This window comes from Nannospalax galili, unplaced genomic scaffold, assembly GCF_000622305.1.
Source record: "Nannospalax galili isolate Female #2095 unplaced genomic scaffold, S.galili_v1.0 scaffold654, whole genome shotgun sequence".
NCBI classification, from domain to species: Eukaryota; Metazoa; Chordata; class Mammalia; order Rodentia; family Spalacidae; genus Nannospalax; species Nannospalax galili.
Window position 1 is genome coordinate 2749380 of NW_008335971.1, and position 24147 is coordinate 2773526.

The 24147-nt window shown below is 34.5% G+C and overlaps 1 protein-coding gene across 2 annotated transcripts in view; it reads left to right on the plus strand.

Moving 5' to 3' along the window:
• Tmprss15 (transmembrane serine protease 15) overlaps window positions 1-24147 on the plus strand; it is a 136938-nt gene that overhangs the window by 105530 nt on the left and 7261 nt on the right. For both annotated transcript variants that reach the window (XM_008830796.1, XM_008830795.1), the window contains 5 exons: window positions 11087-11182; window positions 15518-15567; window positions 15717-15891; window positions 20386-20567; window positions 22018-22113. In XM_008830796.1, coding sequence (XP_008829018.1) covers window positions 11087-11182; window positions 15518-15567; window positions 15717-15891; window positions 20386-20567; window positions 22018-22113 — 599 coding nt within the window. The remainder of the gene's footprint in view (window positions 1-11086; window positions 11183-15517; window positions 15568-15716; window positions 15892-20385; window positions 20568-22017; window positions 22114-24147) is intronic.

The following is a 24147-nucleotide window of genomic DNA, read 5'->3' on the forward strand; positions in this document are numbered from 1 at the left end:
TGGACATTTCATGAGTATATTTTTATTATAATTTTAAAGAAACTGAATACAGTAATTTTTTGGTGCTTGTTGGGAACAGATCCCATGAAAACAAAATCCATATACATTTCAGTCCTTTATATAAAAGGACATAGGCTTTGCCTGTAACCTATACACTCCTTCAATATGTTCTAAATCACATCTAGATTAACTATTTTATGTAGTTAATAACATAAAAATAGTGAGTGGATAAATATTATACTGTTTTTTAGAGCTGCTAACAAGAAAAAAAATCTCTGCATACTCACTTTGATGCAATCTTTTAAATATTGTTGATTGGGCTCATAGATACAGGATTTATAGGTACAGAGGACTGACTGCATCCCTTACTATTCTATATCATAGGCAGAAACAATCCCAAGGGTACTGGAGAGATATCCTTTTGTGATGTCTTTATAAATTGTTTAAAATAGTCATTGTGCAAAATTTATAGTGATACAATTATTACGAGTAAAGACACATGAAAATTTAAGACTTTCTCACTAAAGACAGAGAAGTAAAAATTCCAGTTAATGACTCATCAAAAATTTGTTTCCCTGCCTAACAATATATTACATCAAAGATATAAATTTATCATATTGATTCTTTACTTTCTCATTATTTTCATAAATAATGAGGGAGAAAACTAGAAAGTAAAAGGTAATAATAATTCACTTCTATATTTTACTTTCAACTCTGACCACCCTTTTGATTCTTGATATTTTAAATCTTTCACTATCCCCAATCACCCACATTACATCACTTGTATTTTCATCATTTACTGTCACTTATTGTTTTTCAGTTTGTCATATTAAATGATTAGGTCTATAAAGGCAATGACTATGTTTTGTTAGTTTCCCATCATTACATAGCTGAGATATCTATCTTATAAAGAGATAAATGTTATTTTGACTTAGAGTTCTGAGGGTTCCTATCCATGATTGATCAGTTAGATGGCTTTTGGCCTTTGGGAGGCAACATATTATGGCTGGTATACAGTGTACCAATGACTCACCTTATGACCAAGAGCCAAAATTGAGGAAGGGAAAGGGACAACATTCCACAATGTATTCTAGGGCTTCCACCCACAAACTCAAGAGCTCTTACTAGGTCCTAATTCTTAAAGGCTTCACCATCTCTCAATAGTAACTCACTGGTGACCAAACTTCAAATACCTGGAACTTGTGGGAATATTTAATTTCTAAACTATATCACATCACTATTTTATCCATTATTGTTCATATTCTCAAAAAGTTGGTGAAAGTTAAATATTAATAGAGGCAATGAATTATCCAATATATGTTCATATAAGTGGAGATATGTATAGCTATATAAATTTCTCTAAATATACATAATAATTATTTTTTCTGTCATAAACTGGTAAATGATATTCTAAAAGATAGACATAATGGCACAGGCTTATAATACCAGCACTTGGAGACTGAGGCAGGAAGATTAAGAATTCAAGGCCATTCTTGGCTACACAGCACTTTTGAGGCTAGTCTGAGCTATATGGTATCTTATCTCAAAACAAACAAATCAAAACCCCAAATAAACCAACGTATGTACAAAAGACACAGGTTTGACCATTAATTGGATTGATATATATCTTTATGTTGTTTTGTTATAGAGATCTATTTTGTGAAGGTTTGTGGATGCAATAAGGAGACTTAAATGCAACAAGTGAGGTTTTCAAGTGTTAATAATAATCAGTGGTCATTAATCCTGAGTGATTTAAAAAGCAATAAAAATAAAATAATAATTTTAAAGTTAAAAGGAAAAAAAATTATGTGCACCCATATGCATACATTGACTCTCAGAAGATCCTAAAAATTACTAGCTCATCAAAATCAAGTGCATTTTATTGTCTTTGCAATAAGGAACAAATCATTCTAATTAATAGTTCACAAAACAGACTATAGTCCCAGAACTTTGGAGATAGAGGTGGGAGAATTTCTGTCAGAAGCCACCCTGATCTACATTGCATGTTACAGGACATACAGGGCTACCGTACTGAGGCTGAGTCTTAATACAAACCAAATAGGAAAAAAAAATCTTCCTGTGGCACAGATTTTCAAAATTTTTTAAAAATTTGTTTTCTTATTTTTATAGCAAATATTTACTGGTAGGTTAAATTCTCTGAAATAAGAGCAAATTAAAATAAACCATTAATAAAACCAGGCATGAGTTAATATGTTTATCCTGTGTTACATATTCATAATAACCTCATGTGCAGTACCCAGCAGCAAAACTTCCAGGTTACCCCACAAACCTATTGAGAGACATATTTTAATTCCAAGATAGACCCCAACCACTACATACAGATATTTTTACTAGAGAAAAAAAGAGCTATCATGGAGTGTTAGAATTTTATTCTGGAACTTCTTTCGATTGGACACAAAGGTTGTAGTTTCCCTCATCTCCTTACATGCTGTACATTCATAATGGGGATGCCACAGCTCAAAGCCCACTCTAATGCTGTCAGGCTCATCAGGAAGGCATTTCCCATCAAAATCAAAGGCAGGAAAGGAATCTTTTCATCCATTATGTAAGGCATCATCAATTTGATTTATGCTCATCAGATATAAACTTCATATACTTTAGATGTCCGTGTATGTGTGTGTGTGTGTGTGTGTGTGTGTCTGTCTGTCTGTCTGTGTGTCTGTGTGTCTGTGTGTCTGTGTGTGTGTGTGTTCATTCTTTTTATAATACATTATAGACCTTATTCTAATAAAAACTATTTCAGTTGAGGGGAGTATTTCAGACAGAGTCATGGAATAGCCTGGATTATAGAAGGAATAATGTTGGTAGTGGTTGTGATTTTTATTTTGGTAGAGCTAACAAGATACTGAAACTGACAACTGTTTATTCTCTCTTCAAGAATAGTGACATTGATTCTGGCTTTCTGCTTTAACAATGCTTTTAGTTCAATAACAAGTTCAGAGAAGTGAGATTCTAGGGAGGCTTTTACTTCTACTGTCAAAGTTGCCAATAAGCTGAAGACCTCTTGTGAGCTCTCAGTTTGTAATGATGGAGCTGAGCAACCAGTAACCTTATTTCTATACTGGTGCTTCTGACTCTCCAGGGTGGTTGGGTTTTCACCACCCAGAAACTGTATGACTCCACTCTTCAGAGTTAAGGAGGGTTATAAACACAAGGGTTCTTTCTACCGTGTTCTGTCTCTTAATTATTGTGAAAAGAGCAGCAACAAATGGTTGTACAAATATCTCTGCAATAGGATAAGTCTTGTGGTTATTCACAGAGGTCAAAATGATCAATACTTTACTTTGATAAAAACATTTTTAATAAATTTGAATTAAATATCTTAGATGTTATGGTAATGGTGATTAAAATATTTTATTTATTATTTTTATTTTAAGTATATGAGTTTATTTCCTGCATGTAAGTGTACCCATGTCTTGCAATGCCCACAATTGCTAGGAGAGAGCACTGGATTCCCTTGGAACTGAAGTTAGATTGTTGTTAGCCACCATTTGGATATTGGGAACTGAACCCAGGTCCTCTGTAAAAGCAGCCAATGCTCTTAACCACTGAACCATCTCTCAACTCTTTAATTGTCATTTTTAAAGCTGCAAAATAGAGTTCCTAGAAAGAAAGCTTATATCTTTAGAGCATTTAAACATTAGTATATTTTTTTGATCACTCACTCCTAATTCAGAAATATAAGTATTACAATGATATTGTTATCTGGTCCATGAATGAATAAGATATAATTTTGATTTACATGGTCGTGTGTTGGGATTAAACTCTTAAACATAAAATTACTACATAATATAAATGAAATGTGCTGTGAAGACTGCAACTGAGTTTGGATGTATCAGGGAAGACTTTCTACAAAGTGACCTGAGTGGTGTAAGCCAGTTCTATAGAGCTGTGTCTATATATTAACATGCTTTACTTCTCCTACCACATTTTACTACCAAATTGACTGACAGCCTTTCCTATGGATCACAGGCCTTTCAGCAGGAGACAAGAGCAAAGTGATAGATTATTTTAGTATTCATAAAAAATAGTTTATCCCATTGCCTTAGATATAATATTTTTATTAAATTCGGGTACTTACTTTCTTTATGTAATGATCCAGGTAACTTCTGCAAAGATGTTAACCTTTGGCCCTAGGAATGCCTACTAGTCTTGGGTTCTTAGAACTGAAAGAAAGTTTTAACTTTAATGAAAATTTGTCTAGACTGGTGTATGTTAACTGAAAGAGAGCCTAATGAGTTTAAATCATGTGTTTGGTACAGTGAAAAATAATTTTGGAGCCAATTTATTAAAAAGGCACCATAGTCTCTCAAGATTATTTATGCATATAGGGTAGGAAATGCAGTTCACCACAGATTCAAGTAAATCATAAGACGTAGATTTCACCAGCCCTTACCTCTTTATACTAACATTAGATTTTCCTGCCATTTAGAGCATGCGTAAGAGGCACATTGAATAGCATTTTTATGACTTTGCTCAAAGTAAGGAAGAATTTTGTTTTTACACTGATGCAAAATTAAATGTTAAAGTGACAATTTTAAACTGTTTTCTAGGAAAGAGAATTACACTGTTACTAGCCCAGTACATGCACAGTGGGGCTGATGTGCCTTGTTAAACCATTAAAAATTGGGAGCTCATCAGTTCTTTAAAATTTTATAGAATTAGAAAAAATACTAGTGTGGGGCTGGAGGGATGACTCAGTGGTTAGGAGCACTGACTGCTCTTTCAGAGGACTTGGGTTGAGTTCCCAGCACCTACATGGTGGCTAACAACCATCTGTAACTGAAGTTCCAGGGAATCTAACACCCTCTTCTGACTTCCGCAGGCATTGGATGGGTACATCTACCAACATGCAGGCATTACACTCATACACATAAAATAGAAATAATAAATAAAATATCAAAAATGCTACTTTATAAAATGGAATTAATTATTTGTATCATAATTAGGAATTCTAAGATGAGTTAATTTTTAAATTTCATAGCAGTTCTGTGCAATAGATCTCCAGCTCATATAACAGACGATCAATTTTATCCTCTTATTCTCAAACCTGTAAAAAAATGAAATTAATTTAGTGTCCTCTGCTGTGAAGTTTTGAAAATGTTGAGGGATAATATGAATTTTTATCTTTCAAATGAATTTAACTTCATGAAGCTCCTGTGCAAACACACATTTAACTGGTTTCCACAATTTCACATCAGGTTCTGAAAACCTGAAATTACAATTTGAATTATATACTAGCTAGTATGTTAGTAGATAGTATTCTGGATCCTGTGCATACTTTTTGTCAGTGCCCTGGCTATTTTTAAATATACAGGGAAAGCCTAAACTTATTACAACCAGGAATACAAAAGAAAGACCAGGACAAGATTTGAGAGAGTAGGAAAAATATAGCTTTAACCTTTAACCTTTAATCACTCCTTTTTATTGGCTAACTTTGTATCAAAACAAATATTTCTTTTTTTGGTTTCCTTTCATTTTTACATACAGCTTTAGCACCATATTGTTTTTTATTTATTATAACATTTTGTTTGTTTATTTGTTTGTCGGAGGAGGGTACACTGTGGCTCACATGAGGCTATCATTTCTCTGCTTCCACCATGTGGGTCTTGGGAATGAAACTCAGGTCTTCAGGCTTGGCAGCAATCTCCTTTACTCACTCAGCCTTCTTGCCTTCCCCAGCACCATATTATTTAGATGTGGTGGAGAGGAATAAGACATGGACAAGTTACAAAAAATAAATTTCACCTAATTAAAATCACTAAGTGATTCAGGTAAATGGTGGACTTAACCAATAGCTTATTTACTGATGATCATATCATATCTTTTTTATCCTGTTGTAAAAATAGAAATAGGGGCTGGAGAGAAGGTGCAGTGGTTAAGAGCTGACTGCTCTTGCAAAGGACCTGGATTTGATTCCCAGCACCCAAATGGCAGCTATGAACCATCCTTAACTCTAGTTCCAGGGTAATCTGACTCACTCTTCTGACCTCCATAGCATTGCACAACACAGGTACACTCACATACATGCAGGCAATATACTCATACACATAAAATAAAAAAATAAATAAAAATAAAATATTTTAAAAATAGAAATAATTAAAAATGCCCAAGGAGCAATTTACAGAAAACTACTAGTTTGGCAGTTTCCCAAAATTTATCTCTGATCAGTTTTTCTCCTAGGGCTGGGAATGGCACAGCCCAGGGAATAACAGGGAATAACAGCAGTATGTAATCAAAGAGCTAGGACAGGATGGGAATTGATCTCCTAGAGGTACACAGGTTCTCTGACCTACACACAAAAACTTTTCCATGTATGCACAAGAATGTACAAGAGCATATACATATATGAACACATATACACTTAATTAACTAATTCAAATCAGTTAAGACTCTAATTCCACTTGAGAAAATAAAGTTAAAAAAGATCAAGCCACCAAAAATCTCAAGGCATGTTCCATGGAGATCTTAACCTCCTAGCTTGCTCAGTCACCTTTTGGTTGAATGTGCCAGCAATTTGTTTCCTTCCAAACACTATTATTTCTTTAAGATAACGAAGAGCAAGAGCCAAATTGGCCAATGATTTCCCTCTTTCTCTTCATATGATAGCTTGTACAAGGGGAGAATTGATTAGATCAAAATAATTTTTCTATTGACATTTCTTTACTTCTATGCAAATGTCACAAACTTTCAAGAGCTGAGGTCAGATAAATCTAAAATTAATTAAGTTTACCTGACTGTTCACAACTTTCCTAGGTGAGTGGAAGGTGCATTGCTATAAATCTTGTAGATGACTAGGTCACTGCAGTTGAAATGTGTCCAGCTCAGAAATGATGTTACATAATTGCCCACTACCGAGCCTGTCCGAGTGGTATGCTTTGCCATGGACTTCCTTCCATCCACCATTCCCCTGCCTATAAAAATCCTCTTCCCTGCATTCTGTCCTGACAAATCAATGCCTTCTTCACTTCAATCTGAAAAGAAAGACCAGCATTCTCCAAAAGCGTTTTTTAGGTTAATCCCACCTGGCTCTATTCATTACTTAAACCTTTTGGGGTGTGAAATGAGCTCCAGTGCCTGGCTGCAGTATTTGCAGTTTGCATTATTATTCCTTTTACCTTTAGTGTATCCAAAGGCTTAAAACATCCCTACCTAAGCTTCTGCTGCAGGGAAGAATTCTTATCACAGCAAATACAGCTTGAGTAGGGAGACAAAAGAGAAGAAAACTAAGCAGGGCCAGAGAAAGGGATGGAAGCTTTAACACTATCCAAGTAGCCTGGGGATATCCTTTTTCTCTCCCTAGAACTCATTTATAGGTATATTTTAATACTCCATCTATGACCTAAAAAGTAATACTTCTCCCATGTATATGCCTCTTTTCTCACATAGAATTTTCCTAGTCAGGAGAGCCTTTTAAGGGTACATAAGCAATACAAATGGTAATAACAGTTTAGAGATAGGTTGCTAGGAGGCACTAATATGTCAACAAGGCAGTGCTATATGGTCTTTCTGTGTGATGTGTGATACTAAATTATAATCATTTTAGACAGCTATAGAGATGGAGTTATTAAAATCTGACAATCTGAAATTTTCATAATTTAGAAGTTTATAACTACTTGTAAATCTCCACAGATTGTCTCTCTAAAATATAGCATTCTCCTTGCACTGGAAAGGAATTGGGACAAGAAGAACTTTAGTTTCATGTTTGCGTCTCAGAACTTAGTATAACATTCTCTCTCTTAATTCAATTAAAGTATGCATGAGAGTTTGTTTTTCAAAAGTGGTGACTTAACATACAGTTGTTATTCTCTTGCTTTCCAAAAACGATTTCTATGTATTGTTTATTATTTCATTTCTTAAAAGTTTGTTGAAAACTATGACTGCTTTATAACCTGTTTACTGTAAATCTAAATGGAATAAATTGTGTTCAGTGACAAAGGGATGCATTTGAACAGTTAGGATTTGAAATGTAGGCAATTCTTACCAAATTAAGTTTTTAAAGGTTAAAACCTCATTTAATTTTATGTCTTATAGGGCTTATACTGAGTACAATATTATATAACTGTAATAATTCAACTGTAAACCTAAAAATGTACAGCCAATTTTTTAAGAGATGCAGCCTAGCTCAGAAAATTGTTATTGAATATGTCAATGCTGATGTAATGAAATACTTCTTCTAAGTATGTGGTTATTAAATAAATAATTTTACAAAATAATCAAAGAATAAAAATATCAGATACACAGAGATTAGAGATGCATGTGCAAACATTTATGTGTTAGTAGCATTAAAAATTAGTCTTTCTGTAGGAAATAGTGTATTTTAAAAGGAAATGGAAATCTTTTTAAAGGTTAAAAACCTCATTCATTTTTATGTCTTATAGGATTTATACTGATTTCAATATTGTATAACTGTATTAACTCAACTGTCAACCTAAAAATTTACAAGCATTTTTCAAAGAGATGTATCTTCACTCTGGAAATTGTTATCAAATATGTTAAAGCTGTAATGAAATGTGTCTTCTACTCATGGCTATTAAATAAATAATTTTTTAAAAAGAAAAAAATAAAAATAAAAAATCTAATATCTAATACTTATACATGGAAATATTTGTATGAATTGAAGAATCCTATCTACTACTCTTTTGTTGATGATATCAATATTAAACACAAAACTTAATCGTGTACTTTACAGATTTCATTTTGGAAAAGCACACTAATTTTATTCTAACAAACTGAAGACAGCATTATGGTACATTCCTGTAGTATTAGGAATCAAGAGACTGAAGCAGGATTATTTAAAGTCTAAGGCTACCTGGGCTACATAATTAGACCATGACCAACCTGCACTACATTGTAGGACCTTTTCAGTATATCTACACAGTTAAATGCAGTCTGGTTTCTTGTTCCAAATTTATGATAAAACATGTAGAAAAGATGAGAATATAAATAGTAAGTGTCTTTTTACCATGTGACTACATATCTGCAACTTCCTCTGGGGTGGCACAGATACCACCATAGAAAAGCATTTGATAATCCCAGGGCAGAACATTTGCCATTTACTGAATATCAGTTATTCTTAAAGGTCCTCTTCTAACCTTTCTTTCTTCTACAATACACATGTTAACATCATTAACCACCAGCCTCATCATGGTTCATGCCTATAGTAGATGTATAATACCATTCGTAAAAATTTAAAGTCCTTGGAGATCTGTGTGATACAACCTGTCTTCCGTGAATGTGTGAGTTTTTACTGTAAATATTTTATATTGGTTAACATTTCATAACATAGAATACCCCTGACCTTCTGCTCTTCTTGTTTTGTTTCCCAAGCCTTAGAAAATAGTGTGTGTGTATGTATGTATGTATGTATGTATGTATGTATATGGCTATTCTTGGGCTCACATGGGTAGATGGAATAGCTTAATCTCCAAAAATGACAATAACAAGACTGCTTTGGTAAATATATTTGGAATTTTATTGAAGAAATAGTAATGGCTTTGTGTTTTTGAGTTATTTTTATCTACATATCAAATTGAAAGTTCATGATGCCAGCTCTAGGACCATAGGTGGAGCCTCTGTGGTCTCAACTCCGTGTTCGGCTCATGGAAGGTACCCAATGAGTTTACTGAAGGCATCGGAAGAGTAGTTATATTCTACCCAGATTGTTTTTTGTTTGTTTTTCATTTCTATGATCATAAGAATTTGTGTGTTCTTTTCAAACCCCCTAAACACCAAAACAAGGTGGCATTGTTGGCTATAGTCAGTGAAAGACACTGAATCTCCTTCTGGAGAGGCAGCAGTGTGCCTTTCATGCTATTTCAAGAGATAGGCACCACAGCATCACCAGAGAACAAAGTAAGGATATATCCAAACCAAAGACCTGCTTTTACATGAAGATTAATATCTTGAAAAGTAAAAGAAAGGAGAGAAGATTGAAAATTGAAAGCTAAAATTCTCCAGCAAAGCTTAATGAAAGAATCGGGATAAGAAAATTTTTTACATAAGAATCAAAGTTGACTGTACAGATACCAAAGGTTTTTGCATACTGGATTCAATGACTTTGTCACCAGGAGGTGTCTTTTTACTTCTGTATTAGTGAGCTTTGGGTTTCTGTGATAAAATACCATGGCCAAGACAATTCATAGAAGAGTTTATTAGGGTATTGTTTGAGAAGGATGTGAGTCTATTATGCAGGGAAGGCATGGCAGGAGATGCCCATGGCAGGAGCAGGAATCAGAGAGAAGAAAAGGAAATGAAGCAGAACTAGGAACTATCAAAGTCTGCCTCCTGTGTCGTACTCCCCCCCCCAGCAAGACCACACCTCCTGAAAGTTCCATGACCTTCCGAAATAGCACAATCAACTGACAGAGTATTCAGATATTTAGAGCCTATGGGGTACAGTACTCATTGAAACTGCTACAGACACCCTGTGGCACCTGAAGCTCCAGGACACACAGTCCGTCTCCTCCAGCAATCCTATTGCTCCTTCTTTGGAATTAAGGTTGGGTAGAGTTTGAACTGAATGAGTATCAGGAATAAAACAGCATTTGGAAAGATAAACACTGAAGATCTTATTTCTCTGTATAGTTATTAAGTGATAAGAATCCTTTTTGAAAGATGAGTTACACTCATTGAGAGAAAGGCCTAAATTATGATGTATTATGATCCATTTTTATTTTATTCAAATTTTATATTATTGGATTCATTGAACTATTGATTCTTGTTGAATATCACAGAAAATTCAATGGAAAATATGTTGGATCCTGAAATGACACGTGTAATGATCTTTGAAAACAATATGTGAATGTTCAAATAAGGACTAAAGGCATTGCACATAAGTGAAGGCTACATTCATGTCATTAATTCTTGTAACTAATTCATGTAACTAATTTTTCTAGTAGTCCGTGCTAACAAAACTTTTGAAGCCTGGTATTAAAGTGTTTATTTGTTTCTGTGGAATCAATTATTTCAGAGTACCTAGCATGAAAAAGCTAAAAGAATAACATGGGATTTTTACTGTTGGTATTTTTTTGTTTTGTTTTCATGTCTTTACTTCCTCCCCTAGGAGTGCGAACTCATCGATGCCAATATTTTCTACTGAAGCTGGACCATTTGTAAAATTAAACACAGCACCTAATGGAAGTTTAATACTAACACCCAGGTGGGTCCTAAAATGCAGTTTCAAAGTTGGTGTACAAGGAGGGACTAGTAGATGGAAGTATTTGAGGCTGGCCATGTATCGCTGGTATCACACACTGGCCTTATACTTTTAAAAGTTATTTGAATCTTTCATTCTTTCAGTTCTATCAAGCAGTGTCTAACTGATCCTTCCTGATAGAATTATCTGACCCTCATATATATAGTAAGACAATGTAATGATATATAAGTAATTGTCTCACATAATGATGAAGATTAATATGGTCCAATACAATACTGTATTCTAGTTTCTTTGGTTAGACTTAAAAGCCCTAAGCCTCAGAGGAAGAACTTGTGAGGGCTAGAATAAGTAGTTTCAATGCTACTCAGACTGAAGAAAATCAACTTAGCCACCATCAATGAGGAAGAATTAGATGGTAGCCACAGTACTTGATTGTCCTTCTTAGCAAAGGCTGTAGGTAAGAGAAAATGACTGCAAGAAGTCAAAACTCAACGCTAGGATTTCAGATCCCATTACTAGTGTATTTTGTTTAACTTACTTGATGTTGAAAATAACATTATGTAACTCAGTTATTTGTGAAACATTACCTCTTCTGTGAGTTCAACCAGTGAGACAAATTGATAAGGAGTATTTTTAGTAACAATAAAAGGATGTTGTGGTCCTGTGTTTTATATCAGCGTTGACACATTATGAGTGCAGCAGCAGATGGAACAGTCATTAGCAAGTTTTCAAACAGTTTTTCCAACTTCCTTTTCATAATGCATTCTTAAACTTATGGTGATTCTCTATATTGAGAAGTCCACCTATTTATGTTTCATGGATATCTATGAATCAGTAATTAGAAAAAGCAAAGAGAGGTTGGAGAGATGGCTCAGTGGTTAAGAACACTGGTTGTTCTTGCAGAAGACCTGGGTTCATATTCCAACACCCACAACTGTACGTAACTCCAGTCCCAGGGGATCCGACAGCCTCTTCTGACCTCCGCAGGCATTACACTACACAGTGAATTTACCTACATGCAAGCAATACACGCATACACATAAAAAAAATAATAATAAATAAAAAGCAAAGAAAAATCAAAAGCCATTCAAACTACATATATGAATATTTCAAAATACCTTAGTATTGCATTCTTATGAAAAATGCCAGTATAATGAACAATGATGTTGCTGTTGTGCTTATGTTCATGCTGATTGAAAAAAGACATTTTATATATATATATATATATATGTGTGTGTGTGTGTGTGTGTGTGTGTGTGTGTATTAACATTTCTGTACACCAAAACACTAATTAGCTAAATGTCCATAAACTTTTCCTTAATTATCTCCTTTATATTGGCAAAATTCAGACATGTTCATTTATTTCTTCCTTTGGTTAATTAATTTCTATATTTATTTATTTGTTGTATGACTATTATCCAATATCACATAAAAACTGGTGATTTGAGAATAACCATGTTCCAGAAGTTGCAATAAAAATAAGCAAGAATATATTTGAGAAAAGTTTAATTTTATGACTGAATTGATATTCTATTATTAATTATATCTGTGCTTGATAAAAATTAATTATGCAATGCTCAGTCTTTCAAATACAAAAAACAATGCTTAAGAAGACATTTGGAATATGGATTTTCATTGAGCACTGTAGGTGTGGACAGTGCTGCTGTGAGACTTGAAACTATTTTGGAAAGCATCCTAGATTGGTTTCTCTTAGAGGTAGACATTAAAAAAGAAATTTATTTAGACTACTTTGAAGCATTATAGATACATATTAGTATATTGCCATGTTGATTATTAGCAAAGTATATTTTATTATATTTCTATTGAAATTGGCTTCTATTTTAAAGACAATTTCAATAATATAAGGTGAGTATATGTAATTTCAAATAAGGTTTATCATGCATGTTCCAGAAACATTAAGTGGTTTTGATTGCTCATACAGTATTGCTTTATGGTTTTGTTTGTTTGTTTGTTTTATTTGTCCCCAAAGTAAAAGCACCTAAACAATGTACACAATTTGATATAGGTAAGTATATAAGAGTAAAACATGATTAATCTGTGTATATGTGTACGCATGGTTCCATGTGTCATGTTTCTGCAGTAGCAGCCTTAGGAAATAGTGTAGCCAAGTGTTGTTATTCCTGATTTTACATTGACCTCTAGTGGTTAGATTGTATACTACTTTATAAAACAACTTTTTAAAAAACTTTTACAAAAACTTTATTGAGAATTTCATACATGCATATAAGGTGTTTTGATCAAATCCATGCTTACTCCCTCCCCTCCAACATTCCCCCCTCTGAAGAGGTAACCCTAAAATCTATTTTTCTTCATTTAAATTTTTGGCTTTTGAAAAAAGTCCACTAAAATAAAAAGCAAGAAAAAGATGTCCAATTTCTCCATTTTGGTTCACTATTGTGCTTGAGTTTTAACTAGAGCAATAAAACAGGTGAAGGAGATAAACAGGGTATAAATTGGAAAGGAAGAAGTGAAAGTATCCTTATTTGCAGATGCTATGAGTATATACAGGAAGGATCCTAAAGATTCCACCAGAAAATTCCTACAGTTGATCAACACATTCAGCAAGGAGCAGAATACAAAATTAACACTCAAAAATTGGTGGCTTTCCCATCCACCAACAACAGACGCACTGAGAAAAACAAAACAGGGAATTGATCCCATTCATGATAGCCTAAAAAATATCTTGGAATAAATCTAACTAAAGAAGTACAATTAAAAAAGAATTAAGACATGAAGACAGAAACTGAAGACACAGGAATATGGAAAGATCTCTTACATTCAAAATTATGATTCATTTTTAATAGTTCATGCCTACATTTTGTTTCATAGTTTCCATGTGTATGTCTGCCTCCCTTGAAAGCAGAACCTGTAATTTATCCATCATTTCCTTATGCAGTACACAGCCTCACAGGGATGGTTCAGAACTGAATAGCTGTGAGACTTGTAATGTTGAGGCATACTCTCATCAGTTATTTCTTGTCTACAGTTTTAATTTCTACAATTTCAACTACCCAGTGGTCAAACATAGTCCAAAAAATCAACTGGAACTTCCACAAATTTCATAATTTCCATAAAATTCCATAAAAAATTCAAAACTTTTTAATTATCTTCAACTGGAATAGCATTAACAATTCTCATTCAGTTCTGATCCCAAGTGAAGCAATCATCGGTGTGGCAGAAATGACCAAACTACATGCATTACCTTCCCACTAGTTCCTCAGAACTTGTTTCAGTTCTTGGAATTTCTTGCAGTATTTGGCACTTTTCTCCAAGTGAATCATATTTTACACAATAGTGATACTAAAAAAGTAGTGTATTTATGCAAGTAAAAGTTGTCTACCTGATAAGGAAAGAGTGCTCATATACTGAGATGGCTAAAATCTATGACCTGCAGTGAGAATCAGTCTTCTATTGATGAAACTGTAAAGGAGGAAACATAAATTTGTGCTATTTTCACTGTCATATCCTAAACTTCAAAGTGCAACTGCAATCAATGTGTGGTAAGTGTTTAGTTAAAATGAGAATTTAAACATAGGGTTCAGTGCTATCTTTGTTTTAGGAATAGAATAGAAGTCTTGAAACACATCACCTCAGAATGATAGCAAACTATTATATTAGAGAATGTTGAAATCTAAGGTTTGTGTGAGCAAAGTAGAAATATCTATCAGAAATCAAATATTAATCATATACAAAGCACAATACTCCTTCTAAAGTAAAATATTTGTTTTAATTTCCATAAAATTCTAGTATACTATGCTCTGTTATGCCCATATTGATTTGAGTGATTTATCCACAATTACATGAAGAGTAAGTCATTAGTAAGAATGCAAACAGATCTACTTAACTTTATTTTTGGGGGATTTACTTATTTTTTCTCTTTAGTTTGAGTGGTTTGCCTGCATGCGTGTAAGTGCATCTGTGGAGGCCACAAAAGGCATCCAATTCCCTGCAACTGAAGTCACAGACTGTTGTTAGCTGCCATGAGGGTACTGGGAACCAAACCCCAGTCCTCTGCAAGAGCAACCAGTGCTCTTAACAACTGAGCAATCACTCCAGCCCCTTAATTTAAGTTTAAAGTGGGTCATTTTTCCCTGTGGATTTCAGCTTTTCTAAATTTCATATATGATATTTAGATTAATCACTCCAGCCCCTTAATTTAAGTTTAAAGTGGGTCATTTTTTCCCTGTGGATTTCAGCTTTTCTAAATTTCATATATGATATTTAGATTTAAAAGTCTAACAAAAGTGGTAACAACAACATTGATTTACTTTAAATGTAACTGCACAGTTTTGAAATGTAATTCTTGTTCTGTTACAGTCAGCAGTGCTCACAGGATTCCTTAATTCTGTTACAGTGTAACCATAAGTGTAAGTATTTTCCAACAATTCAAGCCTTCACATTAAAATTTTATAATGAATTTTATGTCACCTGACTTATTTTATCATCATTCAGTTTTCATCCCCAAATGAAGTACCTGAAAATAAAATAGATATTCTTTCTTCTGTTATTTTTATAGCATGTGGAGAAAAAATGGTGCCTCAGGAAGTGAACCCAAAGATCATTGGAGGAAGTGATACACAAGCAGGGGCATGGCCTTGGGTGGTGGCTCTGTATTATGGAAATCGACTGCTCTGTGGAGCATCTCTAGTCAGCAGCAACTGGCTAGTGACTGCTGCACACTGTGTGTACGGGTGAGTATGAGCATAAAGGGCCTTTCTCAGTCCAGTTATTCATGAATCAAGGATCTCAGGTGCCAAACAATCACAGCCACCAAAGACTGACCTGGGACAGTGGCTTCAAGTTCTCTCTTTCATGTCAGTGAAGATTAAAGATGCATACTCTCATGTAAGTGGAGCATAATGCAAGCTTTATTAGGAGATATCAAGGAAAAGTTGGAAATTGAGGGAAAGTGAGAGACACTACTGAAAGCAGGGGAGATTCTAAGAGAGGAGAGATCCCTTGAACTTGTTTTTCTAGGGCCTTTTAAAGGACTATGGCAGAAACTGAACAAAGGCTGAGGCAATCGTTATGAGATTGGATTTCTGGGCTATCATGGGCTGAGCCAATGGAGGGATCACATGCTCTATGCGTGTCACACTGAACCAGTCAGGGAGGTGATCATGCACTGTTCACCCAGTTAGGGATGGTTGACTTCTGTCCATCTCTGTCTCCTGTTTTGTTAGATATGGACCTTGACTGTTTGCTAACTGTTATCCACTTGCCTGGCATTAATGTCCTCCTACATCACAGGTGCCTCACATGCTGTTAATTATACTAAGCTCTCTGTTCTTAGAGATACCAAATGTAGCTGTAGTTATTCTTCATTAATCTTAAATTTCTTGTTTATAGGATGGTCTGGGGTCATTTTCTTGAAATAGGTGGAGTATTTGTAAGAGACTATATGTTAAAATTAGCTGCATTAGAGAAAAGAATATGTAAAGAGCAGTAGTGCTCAGTGTTTCCTGTGGGATGGGATGGTGGTCTTGTGGAAACTAAGCTAGCTGACCTGCTGACACTGACCTTGTTTCTCAGTGTCTGTTTATCTTTTATCAGGCCACTTTGGCTATCTCATACCCAACTGCAAACTCTTTATGTCTCAACTCTAATGTTCTTGTGCTTGTTAATTTGACCCTAGCAGTCACTAACTCTAACATCTGCCCCCACTGTAATGTGTGAGCAACTTGTGTTTTACCTCTATGAGCCCTTTTCTCTTACTACCTTTAGAAAGCTAGACCCTCCCTCAATAATGTGTCTTTTAGCAAATAGGGTCACCTCAGCAGTCACAATTGAGTGTCTCATTCTGTACTGCCCCAGGCCCCACCAGAAAAATATTTCTACTATTGATGACATAAACTTTCCAATCATCACCCACAAAATCATATATAAAAATAACGTTCAATTAAAATGCCTTCTTCATTAGTTGATTACATCAACTATTATGTCTCATACATATAAACTTTTACAGTCTTATCTAATCTCAAGGTAAAGAGATAAGAGTGTAGAATTGGTGTTTATTGTACAAATTGTTTTTCTTTAATCATTCAGTTAGGTCAATATGTAATGTTAGCAAATCATTACTGCCAAAAACATTCACAGAGAGCATATAATTAGATATTGTACTCTAAAACCCCATGTTTTAAATACCTTGTATTGACTTAATTATTGTGTGAGACCTATATTAACTCTACATATACCTAAAAATTAGAACTGATTGTACATAAAATTTGTTTTTGTAACAAGATAGGGCAAAACTCATGTTTAGCTCTAGATTTATTTCTTCTCCATAAGTAATATTTCTAATGCAGTACTGCAGGAGGGAAGAGAGTCAATGGAAAGAGATGAAGGGAAAGGGAGAAAATAAATGATCCCATGCCCAGGAACGTAGTCCTATGCTTCCATATAAGGGAAGACAAGTCTTTAGTTTCCTACCAACAGTTCTCCATCACATCATAAGAAATAAATATAATGGGAATGTTTCTATTTCATGATAAATATTATTCTGCTTTTTAATACGTTCATTACTTTGAACAAATTACAAATGGGTAATATTGCATCTGTGTTGTAAATTTACAAAAAAAAAGGTTTATTTAAGGATTTAGTCTTTTCTGTTGCACATAGATATTAGTAAGTTAGCAATCTTGCTTTATTACCCTGTGAACTGTTAAACTCCTCTGTTAAATGTTCTTGCAGAACATATGCTTTCTAAATGCCAACCAGATCTGAAGCAGTATTATGGAAATCTTCAATTATATACCTTATGGTTGTATTTTTTATAGCCAGTAATGCCAATTTCAAACCTGTTCAAACAACAGTATATGAAGGAGCTAGAAAGAGTTCCATGTAATTAAGCACATGTTCAAACATACAGAGCACAAAGGTATTCATATAGTTTCTTTTTGAACACAAATGTATAAAGAGATGTATTAGAACTGTGTGAAATAAGAATTGTCCTTAAAACTTTACATTTGACTAACTTTAACTTTGATGATTTACTTTGCTGTTATAGTGAAAGCAGCAAAATTGGAGGTGGAGATATTCACTAGGCCGCAGTAAATGGGAGGAGAGGCCACTTAGAAGGTGAAGAATGAAGCTTCATAATCAGGTTGCTGTGTGGAGATGAGATTTCTGGGAAGAGCAAGAGTGAAATTTTAGTGCTCAGTTAGAAACTGATGATGGTGGCCATAGGATAATGGTTGAAAATGATGGACAATTTACTAATGAAAACAGGTATCACTGAGGAATGGAGAATAATTAAGAGTATTACAATGGGTAACTATGTGACTTTAACATCATTTACAAAACCGAAATGAGAAAAATAAAAATATTGGGAGCTAGAAAGTAAACAAGAATTCTGATTTTTATACATTATATTTTAACTTTCCTGTTGACATTGTTTAATTGGCATATGAACCTAAATTCTAGAGAAGAAATGCTTGATGTGTAGTACCACATTGTTGATTCTTAGAGATCTGGCGTTACTGGATAAGCTCATCTGTGGAGTAAATATAGACAGAGATAAAAGGACTAAGGCACTATCCTGAAGAATTATAGTATTTAGAGTTTGACAAGAAGAAAGAGAGCTGAGGAAAAAGAGAGAGAGAAAGAATAGAGTGAAATGAAAGGAAAATCGCAAGAAAGAACACGATCATTCTGAAAGCTATCTGAGGAAAGGTGTTCAAAGGTGATTCCTGGTGTTTCTGTGAATAACCAACAGCCATATAGTACTAGCAATTCTATAGCATTTTCCCAGTTCCTCTTACTTCTGTCTCTTGTATATCAACAATTCCCACGTGTGATGAAGCTCTTTCCTTACTCAGGAGAAGGAATAGAATCTGAGCGTATCCTCGTTATCCATCACCCTTCATAGCATTACCACCTCCCTCAGGTTTTTATTTTCTTCTTTTGCATTTATTGTGGATTCATTTCCTTTCTTCAACAACTTATTTTGGTGCTAGGGTAATCATGATATTTATTTTATGATGTTCAGATTGCTGCAACTTGGCCAATGTCATCCAATTTTATCTGACGTTTTTGTTCTTTCATAATTATTCTTGATAATTCTTGAAAGATTTCTTACTATTTGGAATCAAACATTTTTATTTGGCATCTTAATTTTTACTTGCCTTAAAATTATAATTGGTTATATGTCTAGAAGTCCTTATTCTATTCAGAAAAGAATATTAATAAAAGTAAAGCACACCTGTCTAAGAGAAAAGAGGAGTTTGGTTTATGGGCAAACATGCTAAAGCTGCTCTTGTCTAGTAATGATGAGGGAGAAAATTATAATTATAAAATCCTAATCATAGTTCCAATGATTTGGTTGTCTATTCAGAGTATCATGCTGCTCTTCTATAGCTATTTTGCTGTATTTTCTTCCGAAGTCATTGATACCCAGGACAGTGTAGTTATTTGAAAGCCAATACATAGCAACTGATTTGAGGGATAACATTTCACCCCACCTGGTGCAGCACCCATGTCTTAGGGAATGTGTTAGTCTTTAAGATTACCAAGGACTGGAGTGCATGCCTTTGTTCTGTCTCCCAATCTGCTTCTCTTTTCTTGATCATAAGGTAAGCATTTTGAACACACAGGGAAGATGGAGATGTAATGTGACAGAATGGTAGTCAAAGTCTCTACCTAAAGATGCCTTGTTTCTGCCATATTCAGGTAGCACCTGCAGGGTGCAGGTTTGTCTATCCATATGTCCATCTGTCTGCCTGTGTTTCCCTATGTCCACTTGCCTTACATCTTACAGGTCTTTCCTAATTTTGCCTTTCTTTCTTTGTTTCTGTCCTTCCTTCCTTCCTCTTTTATTTTCTTTTTTCTTCCTTTCTTTCTCTTTCAGACCTGGGGATCAAACCCAAGGCAAGTACTCTACCTGTGACCTCCATCCCCATCACAGGTCTTCCTACTTTGGATAGAATATATGTTCTTTGAAACAAACAAAATTTAAAGGCATAGTAACTCACTTCTCTTCAGCTGAAATATCTCTGAAGTTTTTCCTATATACATATTCTTTAAGACATGGTGATTAAAAACAATTAGTTCTCAAGATCTACTCCTACCTTTCCAGTAACAATCCTGAGGAAGGTACCTAGGAAACTGAATTTTAGAAAATGTTTCTATCTTCTGGAAAGTTCTGTGCTGAATGGAGAATTTATGATATATTTTATTGAAATTTTCAGGAGAAACTTAAATCCATCCAGGTGGACTGCTGTCCTGGGCCTGCATACAAGATTAAATCTGACGTCTCCTCAAGTAGTAAGTCGGGCGATTGATCAAATTGTCATTAACCCCCATTATGACAAACGGAGGAAGTTTAACGACATTGCCATGATGCGCCTTGTGTTTAAAGTGAATTATACAGGTAAGATGAACACAACTAGCCATCTCATCTTGTCTGTTCATGTTAAGCCAAAATAAGACTTTAAACATTATTGTTATGAATGTATGATTAGTTTGTAAAATTTGATTTGTTACAGAAATCATTATAGCCTAAAAGATATACAAGTATAGAGGAAAATGCATTAAATATACTTCATCAAAGTGCTTACATCCAGCATTCTAGAAAGGACTAGGGGAAAAAAAAAACTCTTAAAATACTCTGTAAAGGAAACTTAGATGAGTGACATAAAAAGTAGGTCACAATATTGTGCATGTCTCCTTAGTTTTCATAAAATAGAATAGTGGGTCAATCTACCAGAAAGGACAAAGACAGAACGGAGAGAGAGAATATGCTTGTGAACTAACTTATTCAAATGAGGAAGGTATTAAAGGAGTTCCAAAAATATTAATTGGGTCAATGAAAGTATTCCTTGAATTGCTGTAAAATTTGCAAGACTTCATCTGAGAAACTGATATTTTCCCTGAAGGGCTATAGTCATTTCCAGCCAATACTCTGAAGCATTTTCCAAGGCCTCGTTGGGAGGAAGTACCACCCTCTGTGTGCTCTTGGGAAGCTGGTCTGCCCATGTATTATGTAGTATGTCCAAGGCAAAGCATTACAAGCCTCAACAACATAGCCCTGTGCTTTAGGGTAAACACTGTGTCTTTATGTTGTGTCTTCCCTTTGTCTCACAGTTTTCAGTAGCTCATTCAAAAATAAATGTTTGTGTATTGATGCTGAAGGGTCAAAATTAATGCTCCCATAAGATCCAAATAAAACAACTAAATAAAACAGGTTTATTTGGTTATAATTGGAGAAAAAATTAAAAGAATGTCCAAATTGTTTCTTAACTGACACCTTTAAAAACACTGCAATTGTCAGCAAGATGACTCAGCAAGCAGAGAGAGGCGAGCAAAGGCAGACAGGAAGAAGCACGTGTGTGCAGAACCTGAACTCGAGTTATATTCCTGAATTCCACAAGGTGGCAGGAGAGAACCACTTCCAAGAGTGCCCTATGACCTCCCATGCATACTGTGGCACACATGCACCTGCCCTTTCACATGTATACACAAAAACGAATAAATAATAAAATTTGAAAGAACAATAACTTGTCCCAAAACTGGAGCTATTTTCAAATGAGTACTGTGATTATTTAAAAAATATAAATGATTAATCCTGTACTAAGACATTGTTTACACTACAAAAGAACAATAATTAAAGAACTAAGGATGGGACAAAAGAACCACCAGTGCCATAAAATGCATTGTCAAATAAACACTCCTCTAAAATTTGTCCCTAAGATTAACGTCTAAGATTGTTCAGGCAGAATAAAATCAAAGTATAAGTTTTTTAGACTAAATGTTGAAAATTATTGATTTTCTAGATTTTTTGGAAGCACATGTTTGATTATTTTGTCTTGCTTCATTTTCAGATTATATACAACCTATTTGTTTGCCAGAAGAAAATCAAGTTTTTCTTCCTGGAAGAAATTGTTTTGTTGCTGGCTGGGGAATGGTTGTAATAGAAGGTAAATTATCAGATTTGAAACCAAGAATATGTCTATTAGAAAAAGTCTTGTGGATATTTTCGATATATTTGTAACTCTTACATTATAATAATTTTTAAAAATATTACCTAAAAGTTTATATTCATGGGCTTATACTCATGTTTACACTTGTATAGTATTACCAAATATCTTCAGATTGTATAGAGCACATATCAAACTATAATATAATCCTTTCGAAATAGAATTCAATGTGCCTCCAAGCCTAATCTTTAATTTTGGTATTCTAAACACTCTGATATATTAAATATATATACCTATTGAAATGAATATAACCAAAGTTATAATTTTTGTGTTTGTGGTTAGAGATATGGCTCAGCAGTTAAGAGCACTGGCTGCTCTTGCAGAGGACCTGGGTTCAATTCCCAGCACCCACATGGTAGCTAACAGTCCATAACTCCAGTTTCAGGGGATTTGGCGCCCTTTTCTGACCTCCGCAGGCATTGCATTACTTCACTTGTATACATGCAGGCAATACACTCATATGTAAAATGAGTTTAAAATCTTAAAACATAAAATATAAATAACACATTTTAGTAAAGTGCAGAGATGAAGTCTCATCAAAAGCCAACTTATTACCTATTACATTTTTGTAATCAATAAAGCCATCTTTATTTGTAGTGCTAAGGTCTCTAAAATGAGGAAGGAATCTTTGTTATTCTTAACATCCTGATTCTCCATATTGACTATAACTCTGTTCTTATTGCTTAACTTCCTATTGCTATAACTTAGTTATAACATAAATATTATATGGAAGCTATATTATATGGAAACTATAAATTGATATCCCACTGACCTCTGTAGATTTACTTAATAGCATGTTTCCAAAAATAAATCTGAGATATACTAAATATTTTTAGCAACTTAGGTAATTGACTTGGAAATTAAAAAAAAAAAACACACATAAGCGATCACTTTAAACTGAATACAAATAGCCATTACAAAGAGACAAAGATAAGTGCTGATGAGTATGTAAAGAAAAAGGAATGCAAATTAGCATAGCCATTGGGGAAATGTTTCCCAAAATTTAAAAATGGAGCTACCATATGATCTAAAGGCATCACTGCAGCATGCTGAGACATCTGCACAGCCATGGTCTTTGTAGCACTATACTTAACAGCCTAAAAGAGACAGAAACAATTTCTGTCTATCACTGATGAATAGATAAGAAAATATAGCAGTTGGGCATAGTGGTATTGTGGGTCCCATCAAATGGAAAGCTAATGTAGGGAACTGGGAGTTTGGGGCTAGCCTTGACTACATAGTGAGACCCTGACTTGAAAAGAAATCAAAACAAAGGAAAAAGAAAATGTAGTATATGTTTGCAACAGAACACTATTCAGAAAAAAACAAATAAAGCCTTGTTATTAGTGGCAGTATTGTTGAAAATGGAGATCATTTCAGTGAAATAAACCAGACAGAACAAAACAAATAACAACTCTCTCACTTACCTGGGAACATTAAAGTTTTTTGTTTATTTTTATTTTATGTGTATGCATATATTGCCTGCATGTATGTAAGTGCACCCGTGTCATGCAATCCCCATGGAGGATGGAAGAAGGCATGGGATCCCCTGGAACTGGAGTTACAGGCAGTTGTTAGCTGTTATGTGGGTGCTGGTATTCGGACCTAGGTCTTCTTCAAGGACAACCAGTGCTCTAATGCACTGAACCATCTCTCCATCCCGACTTGGGGAGATTTAGAAGGCAGAAGTCATAGAAGCTGAGAGTAGACAGTGGTTACCAAAGGCCAAGGAGTGTGGGATGTGAGGTAAGATTAATCAACGCACACTAAGCTGTAATTACACAAGAGCAAGAAGTTTGCTGTGTATTCCTACACAGTGGGAGAATTATTACAGAAAGCAAGAAAGTGCTGTACATTTCAAAAGACTAGAAGAAAGGACTCTGAAGGTTTTTATCTTAAAGAAATGATAAATTCTTGAGGAGACATGTGTGTGTGTGTGTCTGTGTGTGTGTGTGTGTGTGTGTGTGTGTGTGT